The 21,916-nt window shown below is 49.3% G+C and overlaps 1 protein-coding gene across 5 annotated transcripts in view; it reads right to left on the reverse strand.

Annotated features, from left to right (window-relative positions):
• The window catches only part of KANSL1 (KAT8 regulatory NSL complex subunit 1), a 98,725-nt gene that overhangs the window by 70,587 nt on the left and 6,222 nt on the right, over positions 1-21,916 (reverse strand). For 2 of the 5 annotated variants that reach the window (XM_086767034.1, XM_086767035.1), the window contains exons 1-2: positions 20,215-20,601; positions 8,747-10,133 (exon numbers count right to left, since the gene is read on the reverse strand). In XM_086767034.1, the coding sequence (XP_086623160.1) occupies positions 8,747-10,050 (1,304 nt within the window). In that variant the 5' untranslated portion in view covers positions 10,051-10,133; positions 20,215-20,601. Of the gene's footprint in view, positions 1-8,746; positions 10,134-19,253; positions 19,294-20,214; positions 20,602-21,916 lie in introns of those variants that run through there. The other 3 variants (XM_086767032.1, XM_086767031.1, XM_086767033.1) reach the window with 3 other exon arrangements.

Consider the following 21,916-nt stretch of genomic DNA (forward strand, 5'->3'; position numbering starts at 1 on the left):
GTTAACTACTCGTCAGCTCCTAACGCAGACGGAAGACAAGGGCAGGGCAGAACTGGCTGTCGCTATGCCCAAGCTTTGCAATTACACCAGAGAAAAAGCAGAAAGCAGCCGCGCAGAGCCCAGCGAGGAACCCTTTGTAACCTCTGGCCAGCAGTCAGCTGCATCCAGAGAGCACTGACCATCGCCTCACGCAGCGTCCTGCTCACAGGCTATCGGGGCAAGGCCAGAAGCTCCGAAGACTTAATAACTAACCTAAGAGTAGAAAGATTAAATATCTAACTGGATAACAGAAAAGCATAGATAAGATACACGGAAGTGAGACATTTGTGCACTGGTGTTTAAGCTAATCAGAAAGTAGGAATTTCTTGTCGGGTTCCTACAAGTGATTTAACTGCTACGTCACCTAAACCGCGGCTTAGGCCCTCCAGTGCCTCTGTTCACCTAACTGGGAGGGAATACGGGGCCGGGCGGATGGCTGCTGACCCACAACTCAAACCTACACCCACCGTAAATACGTGCACACAAACATCCCTCTCTAAACCCTGTTTCTCCAAGAAACCATCTTTCTGATTTTGGCCCATGGCAGCTACGTGAAACGCCTTTGCTTCTCACACAAGAGTGGATTGGATTTGATAACGCAACGCAGCGTCACCAGCCCCGAAACAGCAAAACTCAATACTGGTCGTTAAGTAGGAACCATCAGGGAATTCAGTGAACGCAGATCGCCTGTAAAGCTGTATAAGCTACTCTGCTCCAAAGGGTTCTCAACGGAGACAGCCAATTTTTAACCCAGGTAAACTTACAGAAACTCCCATGAATGCAAACAGGGTAACAGCTCCAAACATTTAATTGAGTAGCATAAAAAAAAAGGAAATGAGCTCCAACTCGTGGAGTACATGGGCTCAGTACTTCTGAGATAAAATATTTTTTACCTAGACTTGGGGAACAAGAGCAGACTATTTCCAAAGCTTTACCTGTAGTACCCAAGAGGAAAGGCTTTGTGGCAAACATTCCCAAGATGACTGAAGTTTTCTTGTTTTCTCTTTGCTGGCCAAGACAAGTTCAATCTACACAGGGCTGCTCACTCTGGACAATGCATCAAATCACGTTCCTCTACCCAGCATCAATTTTTCTGCTCCCAACAGAAAACACAATTAGACTTCCCTCTGATTCCATTAATATTTTAAAGTCCTCCCTTATACAAATAAAATCCCTGCAACATTTCTTACAACATAGTTACACGTTACTATGGAAACTGCTAAAATGTCACAAATACAAGTCCAAAGCTCTGCTGCATAAGGAGTACCCTGATCCTCCCTATTTCCCTCTTTTGGTTATTTGATGACCAAATGTTTTGAGCCTAATAAAAAAAAGTCACCATTACAGTGGGGGGGGTGTATTTTTTTTCATTACTTTAAGTTATTGAATATTTTATTAAGCAAGCAGTCAAATGAAGCCACATTTCACAAATTCACCCTGCCAGAAGGCACTTTTTAAGAAGTGAAACGACACTCAAAACTATCCGACAAACTCGGTGCAGTACGGTGCTGCAAGGAGACACCTGAAACTGCAGCGAGATCTGCAGATGCGCGTCAAAAACCACCCTTTCTCCCACTACATAAATGAGAGACAACTCAAATTATGTATTTTACACAGTTAGAATGTGTGCATTTCACAGATAAAGGGAGCTACAGCTCTTTAAAACAGGCTAAATATCTTGGAGAATTAAACCCCTCTGGAAAGAGCATGCTTACGCTCATTCATAAGACAGCACAAATTAATCTGTCTCAGAAGCAGAAGTGCCACGAGATGTGGCAACCGAACTCTGCCACCACTATCACAGGGAACATCTCGTTTTCCAGTTAAGACTTCATGGTTGCACATGAGCACCCGGGAGAAAACAATCATCTGCCAAGTCGTTCACCTTCACTAACCTGACAGCTTACCACGGACAGAAAAGGTTGAAACACATCACCGTGACCATCTCCCTGCGTGGGTACAATAACCAGCCACGGACACCCGCTGGAACGAGTGTTTTGGCACGTAAAATTGAGGCTGGTTTCGGGGAAGGGCAGGCAACAGGAGAGCCACCTTCAACACGACCAACTTGCAGCAAAATTTTTGAGATACCCCATACTTCTAACAAAACCAGTGAATTTAAGCTCTCAACAGCACAAGTCTCTGACCGTCCCCCTTTCACTATCCTCCTTCTCCAAAGCATCCCCTCTCGCTGCTGACGTGGTGCGGTTTAATGAAAAAGCATGCTCTAGACAGAAATCCCCGGCACCATTAACCAAATCCCTAACTCCGCGCCCGTGCCGGGTAACCTTCCCATAAATAGCTCACCCAGCACCGAGGTCAAAGCTGGAGCAGCATTCCTGACAGCAACCTTAGCAAAGAGAAGGGCAAGGTGGGGTGGTGGGAAGAGCTGGATGTTACTTACGCAAACCATTTCACTACATCAACGACCAGCACATCAGCGAGTCTTTCAAATGCAGAGAGCCACAACCAGGGGATGTCAGAGACAACTCCCAGTACAGGAGAACTGAACCATGCCCAGTTCCCATCTGGCTGGAGACACGAAGGGCAAATGCAACAGACTCAACTGAAATAAGACTCAACTTCCTCTTTCCACCTCCCATCTGAACTACTAGGCAACACACAGGCCTTCACCTATTCGGTTTTTTTTAAGTCCTTCCTTTCATTCACAACTCCAACAAGTAAAACCTAAATCAGTTTTTAAGTTCTTTTCTACCTTAGGAGTTTTGTCCGAGGATGGCCCAGCAAAGCCATCCAGCTCTCCGAGCCTCCAAAACAAGACACTTGCAAAACGCACCACGTCCAGGGTGTGCCCAAAACATGCTCCGCAGAAAAATCTGTTGGGGTAGTGCCAGTTTAGCAAGGAAAACATTTCCCCCCAGCTGGAAGCCTAGTGCAGTGCTGCTGCCGAGTCAGTGCAGCCAGAACTTATCTGCTGGAGGAGAGAACAAAGGAGGGCGGAAAAAAAGCTCATGGTACTGCATAATGAAAATCCAAATCTTTTAGGAAGAAAGGCACATCTGTGAGGTACACCTTTACAATCTCTTTAAGGAAGCCCACGTCTGCCATTGCTCCAGTTTTAATCTTAGTCTTACAGTCACTGTTCGTCTTGTGTCAGTACTAGCAAGAATAAAAACTGTAGCTGCTCACAGATGCTGGTGTAACGTAATATAAAAAAGTCTTTTTTCCCTCCCCCACACTGACATACTAGAGAGCAGCTCTAAACAGGGCTCCTTCCCCTTGCTCAAACACTAACTGTAATTTCACACAAGACCGTAGGAAAGCAGCAGTTACCACACCGGCTCTTCAATGCTAGTTCACACTCACAACAAACTTCACAAACATTTTTTTTCTGCTGCTTCAGATGCTGTGACAGGCTTTTTCCAATGAAAAATAAAGTAAATATTTACGCAACCCTATCCAAAGTGTCACTCACAAGTCCTAGAAAATCCGAACTGGAGCCCGCTCTTGCTGCCCCCCTGGGTAAGGGCTGAGACAAAGCCTTAGTTCACTGGTAGTGCCAGACACCAAATCATTTCCAGTCCTTCCCATTATATTTCACACACCAGTGCCGTGCAGCCTCACAGCCCAAGAAACAGGCAGAGAAGATCCAACTGTGAACAGAACCACCCAAAACCCTGCAAGAGTCCTAAAGGCATCCGCGAGAAAGCAGCTCTGTCTGCATTCAACACCCACACACCCAATTCAAATGCTCTCCTGTACCACAGCACCTGTCCCCACCGTCACTCTTAGCACACACGACCCAACACCGAGTGCTGCTTCCCCTTGGCTTCCCCCAAAACAACTGTGACTTCAGTCCAGAAAAATAAATTTAAAACAACGCATCCAGCTCCCTCAAGGATGAAAGCCAACAACACTGCCTTAACCGAGTTCTGTGCATGGCAACGTGAATTCCTGCACCGAAAATACGTAACCTTCCTTCCATACTCCAGTGAGGTCTGCGTGAGGATTGTGGCTTGAAGAGATGTCAAACAGCTTACTCGACATCCACTGTATCTATAGAAGGTCTACTATGACCAGCACTTATTGGAGAAATAACTGCCTCGTTTTCCTTAAGATCTTTCTCAGTGTTCTGATTTGCTCTCTTTTCTCAAAAGCAAGAGGGTCTTGCAGAGTGTCCTACTTACTCTGGATACCTGATTAAGCATTTCTGAACAAGGAACTGCTCTCTGCTATTCTGCTTTCAAATGCAAAAAGAAAGAGCATGTTCAGGATTTGCTCTCTTTCTCTCTTCCCAACTGAAAGGTGCTTGAGGGACATCTCTCAACATATTGTTGCTGAGCAGCACACGCATTACAACAGAATAAAGCACAGCTAGAAGTCAAGAACAAGAAAAACACCACAAAAAGCCAAGCGGGTACCTGAAAAGGTCAGAAAGAGTAGAGACAAACTTTTAGGATTACTCTGCATAAATCAGTTAAACATGTTTGTGACCAGTAGAAGCTTTCTTAGTCCCCACAGCGTGGTATTTGCCATCTGAATTACAGCTCCATGAAGTCACAGATTAGAGAAATGCTGTTTAACAGCCCTTGTGATACAGGTTTCCCTACCATGCTCTTGCTCAAAAAACATAATCAAGGGACAAAAACTGAAATTTCAAAATCCTATTTCTCAGTCAACCGACACACCAACTGCAACTATCGCTTGAACAACTTCTGATGCGAGTGCCACATGCATCCCTCTCCAACAGAGGACTTGGAAATTAGTGCTGATAAAAGCACTTCTTAGTGAGAAATCTTCAGTACTACTCCAAACCCAGCAATTCTGAAATCCAGGCAGCACGATGTGACACAGCACAGGGAGGAGCCAACACACGGGCTCCAAGGCTGGGAAACGCTTCACTACAACACTGAGGTGCAGGAGGTGCTCGGATTTCCTACCAGTAAACGAGGATAATTAAAGCGTGCTTCAGCATCACGGCCACGGGCATCATAACCACAACTGAACACGCTGTAGGTACTGCCTGCCCCTCGTAAAAGGCAGTGCGAGAAGTTAGTCACCAGGAACTTCAGTTCACTCTCAGCAGCTGGAGGCAACTGCCATAAAAAGCGACTTTCCAGATAAGAAACCTGAACTAAAAGATAAGTTCCAATTAAATATTTGTTTTCACTACCTTTTCAGAAAATTTTTCCATGGCACACAGACTGAAGCTGGCGATTGCAGAGACTAAATCACCTCCTACTCACCAGCCCAACAACTACGTCACCGCTCATACCGGTAGCTAATCAGACAAAAGTAACCAACAGATTCTGATGAAACTAGTCTCCAGCGAAATGCAAGACAACCAAAGAAACTAAGCAGACTGAGAAAAGCAACTACTATAAAGACGCACAAGCCACATGAAATATTCCCTACTCCTGTGTATTAGCACAGGGCCACAGAAACACCAGCACCTTGAGCACTCGCTGAACCTTCCCTCAGCCACGTGAGCCCGAGCCCAGCCAACAGCCCTCCAGCACCAGGAGGAACTCACACGCCCTGCTCCGAGCGACCTTTCACAAACGGCAGTTCCTGATCCTACCACGCTGACAACAGCCCCTGAGCCCCTTCAAAGCAGTGCAGGTTTCGCAGTTGCAGCCGGCTGCTGCCTACAGTCACGCCCAGCCAAAGAAGTTCAGTACGGTTCTCTGCAGGGGAGGCTCCAACCTGCCCGCGTCACCACCAAAGCCGCTCTAGCACCCAGCTCTGCCACGGCACGCGCTTTGGAAGCAACACGTAAGAGGATCTTAGCTGTGAAGCAAAGAGGTGTACGTTATTTATCTGAGAGCAAATGAAACGCAACATGATGGCCCCTGAGCCACACAAGCCTAAGAAGGCAGTGTGAACCAATCCTGTCTGCACACACTGTTTCTCCATCAGCTGCACAAGAATCAAGAGCGCCTTGTTAAACCAAGCCCATAGCTGGCAGGGCTGCCCAGCAAAGGTGTAACCATTACCTCCCTGCTTTGTTTATGCATTACGTGATGGCCTGGTTACGCACCTGAATGACAGCACCTTCCTGGGCAGCAGGTCTGCGAGAGCTTTAAAAGGACCTACCAAGTTCTGACAGATCCCTAACACTACTGGAAAGATGCAATTCCTCAGGGACACACCGCTCTATAGCCAGGATCGGGTGGGCCAGACCAGTCCAAAAGCTTCCAAGTCTGTCCTTGACCAGATACCGATTCTGGAATGCCACCATGCCAGAAAAACACTAAGGTCAGCTCTTATCTAAGCATGATGTAAACACGTCTTTGTTCCTCTGCATGCTTCTACTTGAATTCCAGCGGCAGTCAGTGACATGGCCACCTAGGGCAAGCAGGCTACAAGACACACCGTTTGTAGCCTAACTCTCACTAAAAATCCAGAAGCAAGCAGTTTCCCGGGGAAAGGCAAGGGCACCCAGGAACAATACACAGTCAAGGGACGCTGACCGAGGGACAAGACAGAAGTTCTTGCACTCATTAGGATACTTCATCTCGCTACCGAAATTAAAATAATCAGGGGAAAAGCCTTCCCTCCAACACGTAAATTTAGCAAGCTGCAAAATCCAGCCATACTCCACCGGATTCCCTGCAAAAAGCCTTCGCTGTTCTGTGCTCACACAACTGTAAAACAATGGTTCTGTACAGTCAACTGGCCCAAGGCAGCTTCCCAGTGGAAAAGTCAGCTCTTCCCCTTCCTGGCTCTTCGCACCACTTTGAAAAGAATGACATTGAGAAGTACTCAGACGCTTGTGCCCGCTCTTGAGGCTGATTTCAGGAGTTTCCTTAACAAGCACAAATGTGCATTCAGCCTCAACCTCGGTAACGCCAGTGAGACCCAATGTCAAAGCACTCGTGCCAACAGGACGGTCAATGCTGGCAAGATTAATTACTAAATACCCACAGGCACAAGCTTTAAACGAGGTTTAGTGGGCCCGGCCTAGATGCCAGTACGGCCTAGATGCCAGTACGCATACACACCAGCTTCTGAATCTACAGAGAATAGAAGGATCGTTCTTTTTATTAGCTTTCAAATCTTTGGCTTTTAAGAGTACTCAGGAGGCTGGGGAATGCAGAGGCATGACTAACACAAAGGGCAGGAAAGTCAGCAAAGAATTTCACGCATGGTGTCTCTGAATACTGCACTTCCTCTTGGGATTAAGATGAGTGGCAAAGAAATTTCACTTTGCTAGACAACACGTGAATCTATGCAACCCACAATATAGGAAATTTATATTACTTTGGACAGAATTTTAATGAAATGTCTCCTCCAATAACAATTACCATACTTACACGCGCAATTTTACTACTAATCCCAACAGTAAGCTTGTGGACATTACAAAACAGGACTAAAGTCATTAAACTCTCTTTTCTAGCAGCACAAGAAGGCCTTTATGTCCAGCCAGCAGGGATCACATGCTCAGCTACCGGCTCTGCTCTGGGAGAAAGCTCAACTCGTGCCACGTTTAAGACTTCGCGTACAGAAATCCATCCTATGCTAACACCCCAAAACCTGACGTGACGTTCAGAGGGAATTCACTATTCCAGAGCTCATCAGCACTCATCCATACGAGTGCGTTTCTGGAGGACGCTGAAGTTACCAAGCGCGTGCCCACCTACCTAGTTCAGTACAATCTGTGTCGCGCAGTACTCGCATAGCCGCCTACGTGGCTTTGGACAACAGTTATTTCTCCAGAGACCTGAACAAACGCAACAGCACAGGTACGCCAAAGTCCTGGTGACTCTTTCCAGCCTCCACCAGAAAGCCATCCGCATTCCAACCAGGACCCTTGTGACCGTTGCAGGGAGCTTTTTGTCGACTGTAGCTATACTTCACAGAGCGAGGTTTAAGTTCAATGGGCCCACCAGGGTGGAAGAGATCATCTACTGATGCAAGCACGATTTTACACAGACCAGACACAGAACATGGCCTTCAAGAGATTTGTTCAAAATACTGTGACATGCACTCCTAGGGAAAATGCTCGTCTTTGGAAGAAAAATTTCCCTTCTTACTTGACCTGTCTCAAGACCTTTTCCCTTTATGAGAACCTTCTTCCTCCACACACAAATTGGCACCTAACACTTATGCAAACAGCAACCAGTTAACAACACAAAGCTGCTGTCATCATTTAACGCAACTCACAGACAAGAAGAAAATTCCCAGCGATGCCAGAAGAGAATACACTCACTTCCCACTTCCACTGGCACTTGGACCAAATCCTTTCAGAGCTTTTTTTTTCCAGGCAGTTCATTTTTAAAAAAATAAATAAATAAATAAATTTCCCCAGTAGGCTGTCAGCTACAAAGATTCAGACCGGTCTTACTTTGCATAACTGGTTTACAACAAAGATTCCCATTGTAAAAAGACAAACATTTCATTTCAGGGGACAGGTCCAACATACCGCAGCCAGAACCGCTTACAGCATTTCAGGTGTGTATCTGCAGCACGCTCGCACCGCTGCAGCGAGCCAGCATTTCCAGGACTTGCTGCTCCACGAGAACACCAATGACCGCTGTACGCACGCAGAGTTTTATCTTCAATGTTGCGTGTGCTGCCTGAACTAGGAAGCGTGCTGCAAACCACACCACACTAGTTTTAACAAGTACTTCTTTGATCTAAGCCCATCAAAAGAGAAAAGTGTTCCTACAAAATCCAGATCATCTGCCACCTTCCACCTTGCTCTCCCCCCACCAGAGGTACGCGAAGCACGACAGCTACTTACAGCGGTATGTGGCGTTGTTCCGGGTCTGCTTTGGTCAGTTCCTCTTCTTCCACATCAGACTCACCTCCCGAGCTGCTGTCAGTGACATCCGAGTCAAATGCTTGTTCACTGGATCTCAAGTTGGCCATACCGCTGGCCGTGAATCTCTCCAGTTCTTCCGATATCGAATCGCTCTTCAAGAAGCTGCTTAGGCCTTCTGAAGTAACTGTCTCGCTCGCAGCTTTCCTCAAGGCTGCTTCTGCTTTCCTGGTCAACATCAGCTGGCTCCGATGCCTCAGGGGATCCAAAGTTGGAAGCTTGCTCAGAGTTTTCTCCAAGAAGCCACCCAACTGCTGCTGGATATGTCTCTCCACCTGCTTTGCCTGCACCACTTGCAAGCGCTTCTGCAGCCTGCGGGCACGGTTCTCAATGTCTGCCTGCCGTCGCAACAACGCCCTTGTCCTCATCTCGGAGTCGAGAGCACTGTGATGACCGGCCAACAGAGAAGGTTTCTGCTCCTCCAACTTACTGCTCCCAAAGTCAGAGTGACTAGCAACACCGGGCAACCTCGTCTCTCCACTGCCACCCTCAAGCACTCGTTGTTGCTCCACGGAATTAAGGGAAGATTTGTTTGCAGCGCTATTATTGCTAAATGGAGTTGTGTGCTCTGCATCAAGGCTTCTATGTGGAAGAGTGCAATTGGTCAACCCAGTCTTCAAGTCCCCTAATTCAGAACCTCCTGCATTATAGTCAACACCCTGGAGGGCAGCAGGAGGAGGAGCACACTTCCCACCATTCAGAGAACTAGAATTTTCATGGTCTGAACCGGTACTTTTGGCCAATTTCTTGGCCAAGCCATTTACAGGCGCTTGCGGGAGAGGTGGCTGGCTGTTAGTACTCATTGTTTTTAGATTCTCCAAAGTGAATTCCAACACTGGTTGCCTCCCCAACAGATCACTTGTTTTCAAGAAGGACTGAGATAATAGAGAGTGAGATTTAAGGACTGTCTGCTTGTTGAAGACTCCTTGCAGCTTCAGAGGCTCTTTTGAAGAAACAGATGTTACATCAGAGCAGAGATAAGAGGCCACTAGCGGCTGCAGCTTGCCCAGCTCTTCCTTCGTAGGGTTGTTTCGGAAATCTAAACTGGGATCCTCCGGAGCAATGGCTTTCCTTTTGGTGCCGTTGGCAGCCAGGAGGATGTTGTTGGCGTTGCCGTTGCTCTCGGCACTGCCAGGCGACAAGGTGGAGGACGGGGGAGCCAGCTTGAATCGGATGTGGTGAGCTTCAGCTGCTGCGTCAGTGAGAGCGGGCGCCATCGCAGCCATTCAGCACAGAGAGACGGGAAGTCCAGCCTCTCCCAGTGCTGAGGCCAGCTCCACTGCCTCCCACTGCCTCTCCCGAGGGCAGCCTGCAGAAGGGAAGGGAGAAAGAGAAAGTTAGGCGTTGAACTTCGAGAAAATAAAACAAGTAAGACAGACAACAGGAGCTCATTATTGACTCAACGCTCTTGGCTAAGCCACGCAAGCTCCATATTCAGCACGGCATCCTCCCTCCGTGCTCAGCTAACCACAGAAGCAGCAACACGCAAGCTGGTCCTCAGGATCTCCCAGAGCTCATCTTTCAGTCCGCGCACCAAGCAAACTAGCATCCTTCCAGGCCTTCATGCCAGCAGCTCACCAACTCCATCTTCAAAATCCTTGAACTTCGTCTAGAAAACAGTTTTCACTACTTCTGCTGCCAGCCCAGGCGCGTTAAAAATGACAACTATAAGACATAACAGAGTTGGGGCTTGAGGGGAACAAATCTCCACATGCTTAAACTCAGAGCGGCTAAAGAAATCCCACCACCACCCCACACCCACTGGCAACCCCACTGCTTCCCCTGAAGTCTTGGATTTGAAGAAAGTTTCCCTGGTGTACAATGAAATCTGCTTTCCCAGAAGCACATCTCCGAATAAGCCAGGCGATTTCCAGTGTTAGCTATTTCCACTTCTCTTTCAAGAACGTGGATAAAGATTAACCCACACACACACCATGACAGAGCAGCCCTGCTCCGCCTGTAACAGCAAGCCATGGCTGAACTCAACTAGATCAAACAAATTAAAAAGAGAAATAACCAACGACCTTTCATTCACATACACTGCAACCATTTCCCTCCCGACCACCCTTCAAGTCTCTGGCCATTTACCTACTTTTCTTTACCACTGAAGTGTCAGTGTTTTTTCAAGTCTTTTTTTTCACCCACATTCACACAGCCCACAGCACAGGCTGTGCTACCAGAGCAATAGTTACTTGATTTCCTTTCGCTGCTAAACTTATCTAGCACCTTCCTAAGTTATTTCAACGTCAATTTAATAATAAAAAGTTGCCCTGATCTCTTGCCTGATACGCCAATTCTCTAATTTCACATAAATCTGCATAAGCTTGTTGTAGCTGTTCATTAACGCGCCCCAATGACCAAATTAATATACCACTTTACAGGAAAAGTGAGGACTGTCTAAAGTTTGAATACATTGAATGAGCAAAACCGAACAGTCAGTTTTGTTCCCAGCCTCATCCAGCTGCACCAGTTGCTCCTCAGCATCGCGCCAGGTGCTTCCCCGTAACAGGGACCACAGGCAGACGCTAGGGCAGAGAAACACCAAGTACTAAAAGCTGTTTTTTTTTGGTGAGAAGTCAGAGATAAGTTCGAGAAACGCATCCACACCCTCATGGAGTGAAGGCCCACAGGACAACCTCAAAGTTGTGTGCTCTGCTGGGTTTGCAACGAGTGTGTACACTGGCCAACTGGCAGGCTCCTCGTCAGGTCTACAATTCAGACCACGCGCAGTCTTGCTAACTCTCTCCCCAAACTCAGGTGACACAGAGGGAAAGACAGGGAAGGAAGGACGCACTCACAGAGGAACTGATAAAAGCAAGCAGTGACACCACCGCAACAGAAGGACAGAGACACTGGAGATGGGTTCGGACTTCAAAAGTCCATGGTTGACAGAACTTTGCATATTTTGTAATCAACTACAGCTTGTCCTTACTGGAAAAAAAAAGGATACCGCAGGCCTGAAGTTCACTTCATACTCACTAAAAATGGCTTGCAGTCACCATCCGAGTCCATACAGACTGAACATGACTATTCGGGGGGGGCAGGAAGGAACTTGCAGGGAACTCTGCACTTGTAGCTGAAGACGCCCTTGGGAGAGGAAGGAGGAAGAGTGGCAGAATAAAGGACTTCCCCTACGCCAGCCTCCTACCAAGACCCTCGCTACAGAGACGCACACTTAGAACCACTGCTCCTAACAGGCACGCTCAGCTCTGCAGAAACACACCGGCCTGTACTCCAGAGGAAGACTGGATCAGCACTCTTCACCACAATTACCACCACTGCATCGCGAGATGCTGAGAGCAGCTCAGAAAATAACCTGCAAAAGGGCAGGAAAAGCTGCTCTTGGCGCTGAACGCAGTGATTCTTTACGAACGTACCTGCGCTGCAGCCCTTCAGGAGTGTACCTCGGCTGAAGAGTACTTTGAAGTAAATTTGCAGGTCATCAACTTTAGTTACATTAACAGAAGTAGAAAACGGAAGCAAAACTTCCATGCTGCCTTTTCCACCGGTTTAGCAAATTCACTTTAAAAAGAAAATCCTCCCACTAAGCTACTGCAACTCTTCTTGGCTTTGCTCTTAGTTGGGTGGACAGCACTTAAAATACTTTGGAAGCCTGGAAAGTCTCCCTTAAGAATAAGGCTTTGTTCTAGTAGCTTAAAGACAACCTCCAAAAGTCATTGGATGTATTTTTTTTTTAATTGTATTTAAGTCCTTACAAACTATCTGTGTGCTAGACAGAACTGGTTTTTCCTAACACTGAATTAGATTTCTACTCTTATGAGCAACCCTTGGAAAAAACATGAAGGAACATCCGTAAGCATGGTCCCCGCCTCGGTTTCTAAGTTCTGGTCGTTACTAAAGCCGTACGACACTTATCACCAATTTCTTCCTGTCAGGGAATCAGAGGGAAGAGAGTAGCTCAGAAGCTTTTAGAGCATTCTGAGAATTCCACAGCAATTCCAAGCACTACCTTGGATCTTTTGTCTCCCTCTGACACTCAGACCACGCCAGCAAGTTCTACCCAAGCGGCTCTCACCCATCAGTAGCAGCAGATTGATGTGAGCACCCACGGGTTCCTTTTTTCAGTGTCTCTTCCCCAGGGGTCTGTGACTGCCTGCACTTGAGTCGACACGCGTGTGACCAAGAGGCTTCTCCTCCTGCTAAGTCCTGCTGGCAGGCAACTCTCAGAGTAACTCGATTACCACTCCAGTTCCACCACCACGGCACGTGTGCTGCAGTAAAAGCTCCAGCCCTGCCTTCAACAGCCGCGGCACGACACCTCGTGCTGGACTTCGCCTCGAACGATCCACAGGGAGCTGCTTCTGGAAGGCCAACAAGGCGTTTACGGTGCGTGTTAATATAATAGTCAGAATCCACAAGCACATTCTTGATTTTCACCTTAGAACTAGAGCACTGCCAGAGTAGTTAGCATTAATTAACAGAGGCGAGATGAAAGGCTCTAGTAAGCAGGTAAAAGCACGGTAATCATAACTCGTCCATCTTCCCTCGCTTCCTCAGTGCAAGCGAGGCCACCAAGGAAAGAAAGTCACCAGGCCTACTGAGGTGGCTCCACCCACCGTCCCACACCAGCTACACCAACATTCAAACTCTTACCGCTTTTTAAACACCGAGCAGAGGGGAGACAGGAATAAGGTCGAGGCAAGGATGGGATGTTAGAAGAGGCACGAGGAACGTGTCCAGTCACACTATACCCCAGAGTAGCTATCAGGTCACAACACCCCTGAAAATAATCCTGCAGTATGCTGACTTATTCAAGATCGTCTGCTTTTAAAACCCAATTTTACAACTAGGCCTTGAAAGGAGAATAGGGTTTCCAATCACGTGATTTTGTGCAACACCTCAGAAAATAAGCCCAAACCGAACACGGCAAGTTTCTGCTCTCTGAAGTCTTACTGACAGGAGCTTCAGGGCGAGAAACCGGGCACCTCCAGTAAGGTTCATGAGAAGATCAGGGGAGCTCTGAGTGCTGGACACAGGAGGTATCACAAGCCTCTCCTTCGCACACCCATCTAAACACCCATTCCAGTTTCTCTCCCAAAGGGCTCTCCATGCCCTCCCACCAGCAGGTCTCCTCACAGACACAAGTTCCCCTGTGGTCACCCTCCTCAGGCCACACACATCTACCTTGTGTATTTATATTCGCTGAACTACAGTTTAAACCCTTGACACCATATCCAAATTCCTGCACACACTCTCTAGTTCCATGACGTGCCAAACCACACTGGGACTGCTCTTTATAGTCACTGCAAGGCCACCTTACTCCCCCAGATCTCCTGCGAGGCACTCTCCCAAACCCACCTGGGCACACTCCCTCCCTACAACAGGCAGGAGAGATGAAGACAGAATAGGTTACAGGTGGTCATGCAGAGACTGAAGTTCAACAGACAAAGGACAAATAACTTGTGTGCTAGATGCAAGCCTCCCCCCAGCTGACCACACAACCACCCGCAAGCTTCCTTCACCTCCAAAGCTCCGTCCTTCAACGCCCAGGTTTTGCAGAGGATACGCGCACAAAGCTGTAAAGGCAAAGCTACCCCGAAGGAAGTGAATACTACACCAACTCCCGCTTCCCCTCACCTCCGCCACTACGAATCAAGAGTGCAGCCAAAAAAAAAAAAAACAAACACTCAACCCAAAAAACAACCCAAACTCGCTGTAATAAAATCCCTACACACTTCATTTTGCAACTGAAATACATCAACTATGCTTCCAACTTCAGCAGAGCAACTTAAAATGCAGGTACTCAGTACACAAGCTGACAGCCTGAGCCCTAGAAATACTTTCTGCATCAAAAATGTACATCTACCAAAATTTATACCTATTATGCAGAACAGATCCTCTGCACGCCTTTTGTTATCACCTTCCAACGTTTTATAGTTGTAAGACAGATGTTTACCAATTTAGAGAGAGATTTATACGAGAGGTATAACTCTCAAAGCTTTAATTAAGTAAAAGTGACAGCCAAGCACAGGCCGATAAACTTATTGATAAGCCAGCGATGGTGTGCAGCTAGGCAGACCTAGGTTATAGGTTATAATGCCCTGCATCTGGGAAACCGGCTTTTTTTAACATTAATTAAAAAAGGTTAAGAACATACCTAAGATAAGAATCACAGATTTTTACAATGTACACACGTATATTAACACTACAGGCTCGCACCTCATCTCTCTGGGAAAAACAAGAGTTTTAGTATTAAGAACATCCCAGGAAATGGTACTTCTGCACTGGAGCAAATAAAGATATTACTGAGCCGTTTTTACAGCCTTTGTTTCCAATCAGATGCCCTCAAGATTAAAATAAAAGCTGCTGGTGTCCACTTGCTGGTCCACACGAGTGGCAGCGTCTTTTGGTCAACTCAAAAAACAGCGCGCAAGGCCTCCTTCTTCAACAACGTTCTCCTACGCCCGTGAGTTCTCATAGGATATAAATAAACCCAATCAGCCGCCTAATCTGAGGCAGAGAAGGTTTTACCAATCTGATGTCAGAAAAAAACAAAGGCCACAAAACAAGATTAACTGTCATCTCCCCAATCAAAAGCCTGGAAAGTTGAATAATTGCAAGCAAGAATGCCTCCACCTGGAAAACGAAGTGGCTGGAGATAAAAAAAAAACCATTGCTGTTAAGTTACTCTTCAGAACAAAGTTGCTGTTTACAGTCAAATAAAAAGAAACACGGTTTAAAAAACAATAATGGGACATCCGCAGAAAGAAGTGGCCTGACAAAGACAAAAAAACCCAAAAGCTTTAGTTCTGAAATCCGGGTCTCCCCCCATCCAGTATCAGAGAGATTTTGTTTTTCTTTCGCATAATCTGGGCAAGCTGCCCAGGAAATATGAAAACCTGAACTCAGGACTCAGGGAGCAAGTTAAACAAAAAACAGAATTGCCTTTTAATTTTACAGACACACTTCCATTCACTAGGTGTGGCCACACCAACCTTTGCTCTAAAGTCTACGATTGTTACCAAAACTTTCACAACTGCCCTGTAAATGGCACAGCCTTAATACCTCATATTTTAAAACAAGGCCCTGACTGTCGCTGTAAAACATCTTTTAGAGGGTCTTGCCAGTTAATACTGGCCATATCCTCAAGAGGAAATAAATTTGAGAGGAGTAAATTACGTATCTCCAATCAGCAGATCCCTGCCCTATCTCCTGCCGCGTTCAAACGCCTTATTCCGGATGGAGTTTGTAACACAGTTCTCCGGGACGCGTATGCTCAGCTAACCGCAGATCTCAGCTCTTACCGCTCCTCGGGCCTCAGAGCAGACCAATCCACAAAGACTGCCACGGCAGCAACTGAAAACAAAACGACACAAACTCCGGAACAGAGATACTGGTTTGATTGAAGGAGATGTTCAATCGCACATCGCAGGTTCCTTTTTATGGGCCATCATTACATCGTGAGCTCGGTTTGCTGTTTCTCATTTAGAGCAAAGCAACTTCACGGTCATCTTTCCCATCATATCCTCTGCCGCTGCAGACCTCAACAGGAAGTTATGACGACTTCAGAGAGAGGACTTCTAACATTTGACAGAGCTGAAAATGAGAAATCTTTAAGGTCCATCTTCTGCTCGTGTCTCTGAGGCCCAAAGCAGCTCCCAATACAGAACTACACATTTCAATTAAACTTTTTAAAAAACAGATAGTTTTTAAAAAACTTTCCTTTCCACCAAATCTGCAAAAAATAAGTTTGCAGCAAGAGATTAAGGAACAGATGACGACACGGCCTGTTCAGGCTGACAGCTACTCCCATTTCCTCTCTTCAGATGTGATTTTGTTACCCTTTTCCCTCATTTTATTAGATAAACAGCACAGTTTCATCATTAAATTCAGGTACTGTGCTGTCAAAGCTCTGTCCTCCAGAACCAAGTCTTCATGGCTACGAGCGTATCCCATTTCGCTGTTTGTCTCTTTCTCTACACCGAGCTATACTTTGGCAGCCATCTGCTAACAGCGGTGCACAGGAGGGACGCACACGTATTTTCTAACTTTCTTTGAAACCTGAACAGCGACTTCTCCGAGCTACCCTCTACAAAAACACGGGTTCGAACTCAGGCCGATGAGGACAGGCGCAGGGTTTAATGGAATTATGTTTACTCAACTTCTGCATCACCAGGACTCTTGCTGATTTGAGTATGACAACTCCTTATCCAGCTGAGAAGAAATAGAAAGTCTTTATTTCCATTTAAATGATTTGTTACAGAAAACTGCATCCTTGAAGACACAGCTAAACTGCTTTTTACAAAGCTGGGAAGCAATCTCAAACCAGGCAGCGTGCTGAAGTCTTTGCTGCTTTTCATTCCAGATAGATATTGTATTCCTGGAAGTTATGAGCAGGGACACGGTATTTATAAAACGCAGGAACGGAAACGGTGCTTCTCAGATCACCTGCCATTCTGACTGCCCCAATGCTCAGAGGCTCTTTTTAATGAAATGATAAACACTTTGAAGAGAGGCACGCGTGCAGAACTTACTTATTATTTGGTCTAATCAATCTGTGATCCACCTGAGACACATCCACCGAATTAAATTCCCATTCATGCCGAAGTTGGCCCACCTGTTTCCCACACAGTCCAGTAAAAAACAAACAAACAAACAAAGCAAAATCAGGCACTGTTAAATGGGAACGGGCAGAGATACCACTGACCTATTCTCAAAAAATACTTCCAGAAAAATATAATTTTCCAGAAAAGGAAAACTATATGAAATGGGGGGGTGGGAGGAGGCCCACAAATCAAAGTATCTGCTGCTCTTTCTTCCCCCTCCCCAAGCTTCCCCCTTTCCCTGCCTTGGTAGGGCCTAAGAAGTCTTCAGGCCTTATCTTTACTTTGCTATACATTAAGTCTCATCCTCCCCGGAAAAGTCTTTTGAGGTTCCTAAGGACACACACCACTCACCGCCTGAGCAGAAAAAGGGTGGAGTGCTGAAACTCCAGAGACAGTCTTTGTTCAGAGCGTTCATTAGATAATGGCAGTTGCGTTCACAAAAACACAGTTATAAACAGGGCAAAAGGAAGTGACTTTGGTCAAAGAACTGCTCAGTTTTCACCCCTGACTTGCGTGATGTCAGAATTTCACCCATTCTCCAGTTACCGGATGATCTCTGAGAGCAAATGAGATTCAAATACAGCATTAAAAAAAAAAAAAGGCAAAGGGGGGGGGGGAAGCATAAAAGAAACACAGCCACATCTGCCTGGTGATCTGCTGCTTTATCACCTCTGAAGAGGGAACACAAGTCATCCCCATTGTTAAATCATTACAAATCAGCTATAACAGTATCACAACCAAGTTCCACAATTAACTGCTCCTGCAGCATATCAATCCATTAAGCCCTACACAGCTGTGCTACCTTGGCAGGGTGGCTACAAAAAAAAAAAAAAAGAAAAAAAAAAAAACCACCCAAACCTCAACAATATACCCATCCCTCCCGCGCCAAAAAACACGCCGCCCATATCTCGTCCCCGACGGTGGCCGACAGCAGACACCTCGGGAGGAAAAGCCAGCTGCCCTGGGATCCTGGTCCCAGCAGCGAGCTGGGGGTTTCTCCAGCTTCGCCTTCACAGCCCCCACGTTGACTCTGCTTTGTCTCCTCCTTCGACGATTTAAAAGGCTGCTGGCTTCTCAATTAAAGAAATAATATAATCAGATTGAACAGCATTGCTGCCTGCGCCGCTCCGGTGCCAGAGCGAAAATTCAAGAGGACTACGCTAAAGCAGAGGAGGAGCATCAGAGGTTCCTCCATGAAAACAAAGGCTATAAAAAGGACAAATATGGTTTTAAAGAGAAAACGCTTATAGACAAACAGCTCCCTGGATTCATAACTACGGCAGAGGCTCAGCCACACACGCACAGACACGTAACGCCTCAGTGCCCCCCCAAAAGTGTTCGATATCCCCGTCGTCAGCGGGACCGTACCGCAGCTGAAGTACTCTCCTGCTCTCCCACCTCGGAGAAACGGGCTTTCACCTCGCCTTATTTTTAGCGGCACAAATCACACCGTACACAACACATGACATGATGTAACCGTGAACGCAGACACGGACCAAACCCCTCCAAAATATAATGGTCAGTCAAAACAAACAGAAAACCTGCAGTTCCTCCCATATCCTGACCAGCTTCATGGAAAACTACAGTTTGTCATTCAAGTGCATTTTACATAACAGGCAATATAATCTATGTAGCGCCTGCGATTTAATCCACCTGCACAGAAATTTAATAAGTAGAGAGACAACACCTCGGTTCGTAAGGAGGGGCTGCTTTTTTGGTAGAGAATCAGGCCAGTTTCCAATCAATTTGGCCGCTGTATTTTTCCTTTTACACGACCCCCACTTACAGCCAAAAGGAGGCAAATTTCTCTGTAATCAAGCACTGGAAGATGCTAATCCCGTGATGGAAGTAAACACACGTACCGATCACAGAAAGCATTTCAGGATAGCTCTGCTCTTCCAGCTTGTTTTGAGAAAAATAATTCCAGATTGGCGAGGCCGGTTCAAAGACAAAAAAAATAAAAAAATAAGCAGCCGGAAAGTAAATACAGGAAAATGGCTTAGCAGCTCAAACCCACACGAAAAATTACGCTATTGCACACCCCGAGAGAAGGGGGGAAGCGCACCGTGACACATCCCCGGCTCCCGCCCGCAGACACCGGTGACAGCGCCGGGAGCCCACCGGGACACCGGGATTACCGGAGAGCGCTACGGGAATATTTTCCAGGCGGATCCGGGGCCGGAGGAGCTGCTCCCCTCCGAGCGTTTTGTAAGACTGAGCTTATGCAATTTAATATTTTTTTTTTCCTCTTTACTTTTAAAACTTCGTGCTCGCCCCCCCAACCCCCCCCCCGCCCCCCCGCAGTTTAGGGAATGGTGATCTCCACACCCCCCCCCCAACCCCCCCAGTCCCTGTCCCTCCGGGGGGAGCGGGACCGGGCTCCGCCGCCGCGGTACCGCCAGCCACATGAGGGGCCCCGGCCCGGCGGGACCCCCCCGCCCACCCGGGCGCCTCCGGGCCGGAGATTTCAATTTGAAGTGGCGCCATTCCGCCCCCCCACCCCCCCCCCCGAGGGAACCGCAGCACCGGGGGCGGCGGAGAGGTGGCGGGGGGGGGGGGGGGGCGAGCAGGCCGGCGGGTCAGCCCGCCCCCGCTTCCCCCGCCGCGACCCCCGCACTTTCCCTGGCACCGCGGTGGGGTGGGATGGGGGGGGGGGGGGGGTGCGGGGGAGCCGCCTCCCGCCGGGCGGAGAAGTTGGGGCGCGGCGGCCGCCCCGCAGCGGGGCCCGGCGGGGCGCGGCGGCGCTAACAAAGGGGCGGCGGGGGAGGCGCGGGGCGGCGGGCGCGGAACGGAGCGGAGCGGCGCGGGGCGAGCGGCACCTACCACGTGACGAGCGGCGAGCGCGGTCCGGGCGGGCTCGGCCCCCCACAAAATGGGCGCAGTTTGCAAACAAGCCCCGGCCGAGGGGCAGCCGCGGAGCCGCAACCGGGGCGGGAGCCGCCAGCCCCGGCCGCAGCCCCGGCGCCCCCCCCGCCCGCTCGGGCCCGCCCCGGCGGCAGGGGGGATGGGCTCGCCCGTCTCCCTCGGCGGGCGCAGAGCGGCGGCCGCAGTCCGGGCTGGGGCGGGCGAAGAAGGGGGGGGGGCGGGGGGAGCGGCCCCCCCACCCCCGGTTCGAAGCGCTGGGCGGCGGCGGGGCGGCCCCGGCGGGCAGCGGGGCGCGGCGGAGCGGGCTCTGCGGCGCTTTTCTTCTCCCCCCGCTCCCCCCCGCTCCGGGCGAGCGCGGCGGCGGCGCGGCTCGGAAAATGGCGGCCGGGCTCCTTCTCTGCCCTCCCCCTCCCGTCAGCCGGAGAATGCACCGGGGGGGGGGGGGGAGGAGGAGGAGAGGGGGGCGCCGCAGCGCCCCCACCGGCCGCCGCACGCACCGCGCCCGCCGCCCGCCCGCAGCCAGGGGGCCCCGCCGAGATCCCGCCGCCGCCGCGCCGCAGCGCCGGGCGCCCGCCGCGCGGAGGAGCTGCAGTGCGGGAGGGGAGGGGGGAGGAGGGGGCCGGGGGCGGGGCGGACTCGCCGCCTTTTGTCCGGCCGCCGCGTACACCGCTGCGGGCGGCTGCTGCCCTTACCCCCGCCCCGCCAGGGGGCGCCGGGCCACGCAGCGCGCAGGCGCGCTCGGCCCCCCGCCGGAGGGCGGGGTCCCGCGGGGCATGCCGGGAGATGTAGTCCGACAGCCTCCCCCGCCACGGCAGGGCGGGCCAGGCCCACTCTGCAGAAACTTTCGCTATTTTAAGTGCTTCTCCCCCGAAAACAACATTTCTCAATTTTTCTGTCTCCCAGCCTTCTCCCTGCACAAAAACTTTCACCTTTTTAACTGGTTTCCCCTCCAAAACAACATATCTCGCTCTTCCATCTCCACCTGCAGGCCCAGGAGCTTTTTACGGCCCCCATTCCCCCCTGCCAAGCTCTTCAGCTTTATTCCCAAAAACTCCGCGGAAAAACTCCATTAAAAATCACTAGATCCAGAGCACCCATAACCACCCAAAGCCAGCACAGCTTTGGGAGGCGATACCGCAAAACACAGCCCCGGCCAGGCCGCAGCACCTCTCACCGCGCCCGCGAAGGCTCCTGGACGGAGGCCTGGGTGCTCCGGGCAGCTCCGCTCAGGGGGACCTGCAGCCCCTGATCCCAAGGGCAAACGCCGTAAGGAGACACAGGGTTGGAAACCTCGGGACCACGATCTGCAGCCAAGCAGAAGCAGGTTTTTCTCATCACCTCACATCATCTCATACTTCCTCCCCCTCCTCGACAAACTCCACCTCACCACCCGCGCAGGACACACCAAGAGCCAGCGGAGCAGGAAAGAATTTGTTTGGGACTGCAGAAGCCATTTCACCTCTGTGACCTTCAGTTTTGCCATCTGCACGAGGGCAACGCCGATCCGGCCCCCGGCGCAGCCAAGGCACGCGCGTTCACCCGACGCACGCGGGATGCCACAAAATCGCTCGATATTGCTGCCAGGCAAAGGCGGCTCTGCCTCCTCAGGCAGGTTTTACACGTTGATTTTGACATGATATCTATTGCAGCGAGCACACTA

Source organism: Chlamydotis macqueenii, chromosome 25 (assembly GCF_036417535.1).
Source record: "Chlamydotis macqueenii isolate bChlMac1 chromosome 25, bChlMac1.mat, whole genome shotgun sequence".
In the NCBI taxonomy this organism is placed as follows: domain Eukaryota; kingdom Metazoa; phylum Chordata; class Aves; order Otidiformes; family Otididae; genus Chlamydotis; species Chlamydotis macqueenii.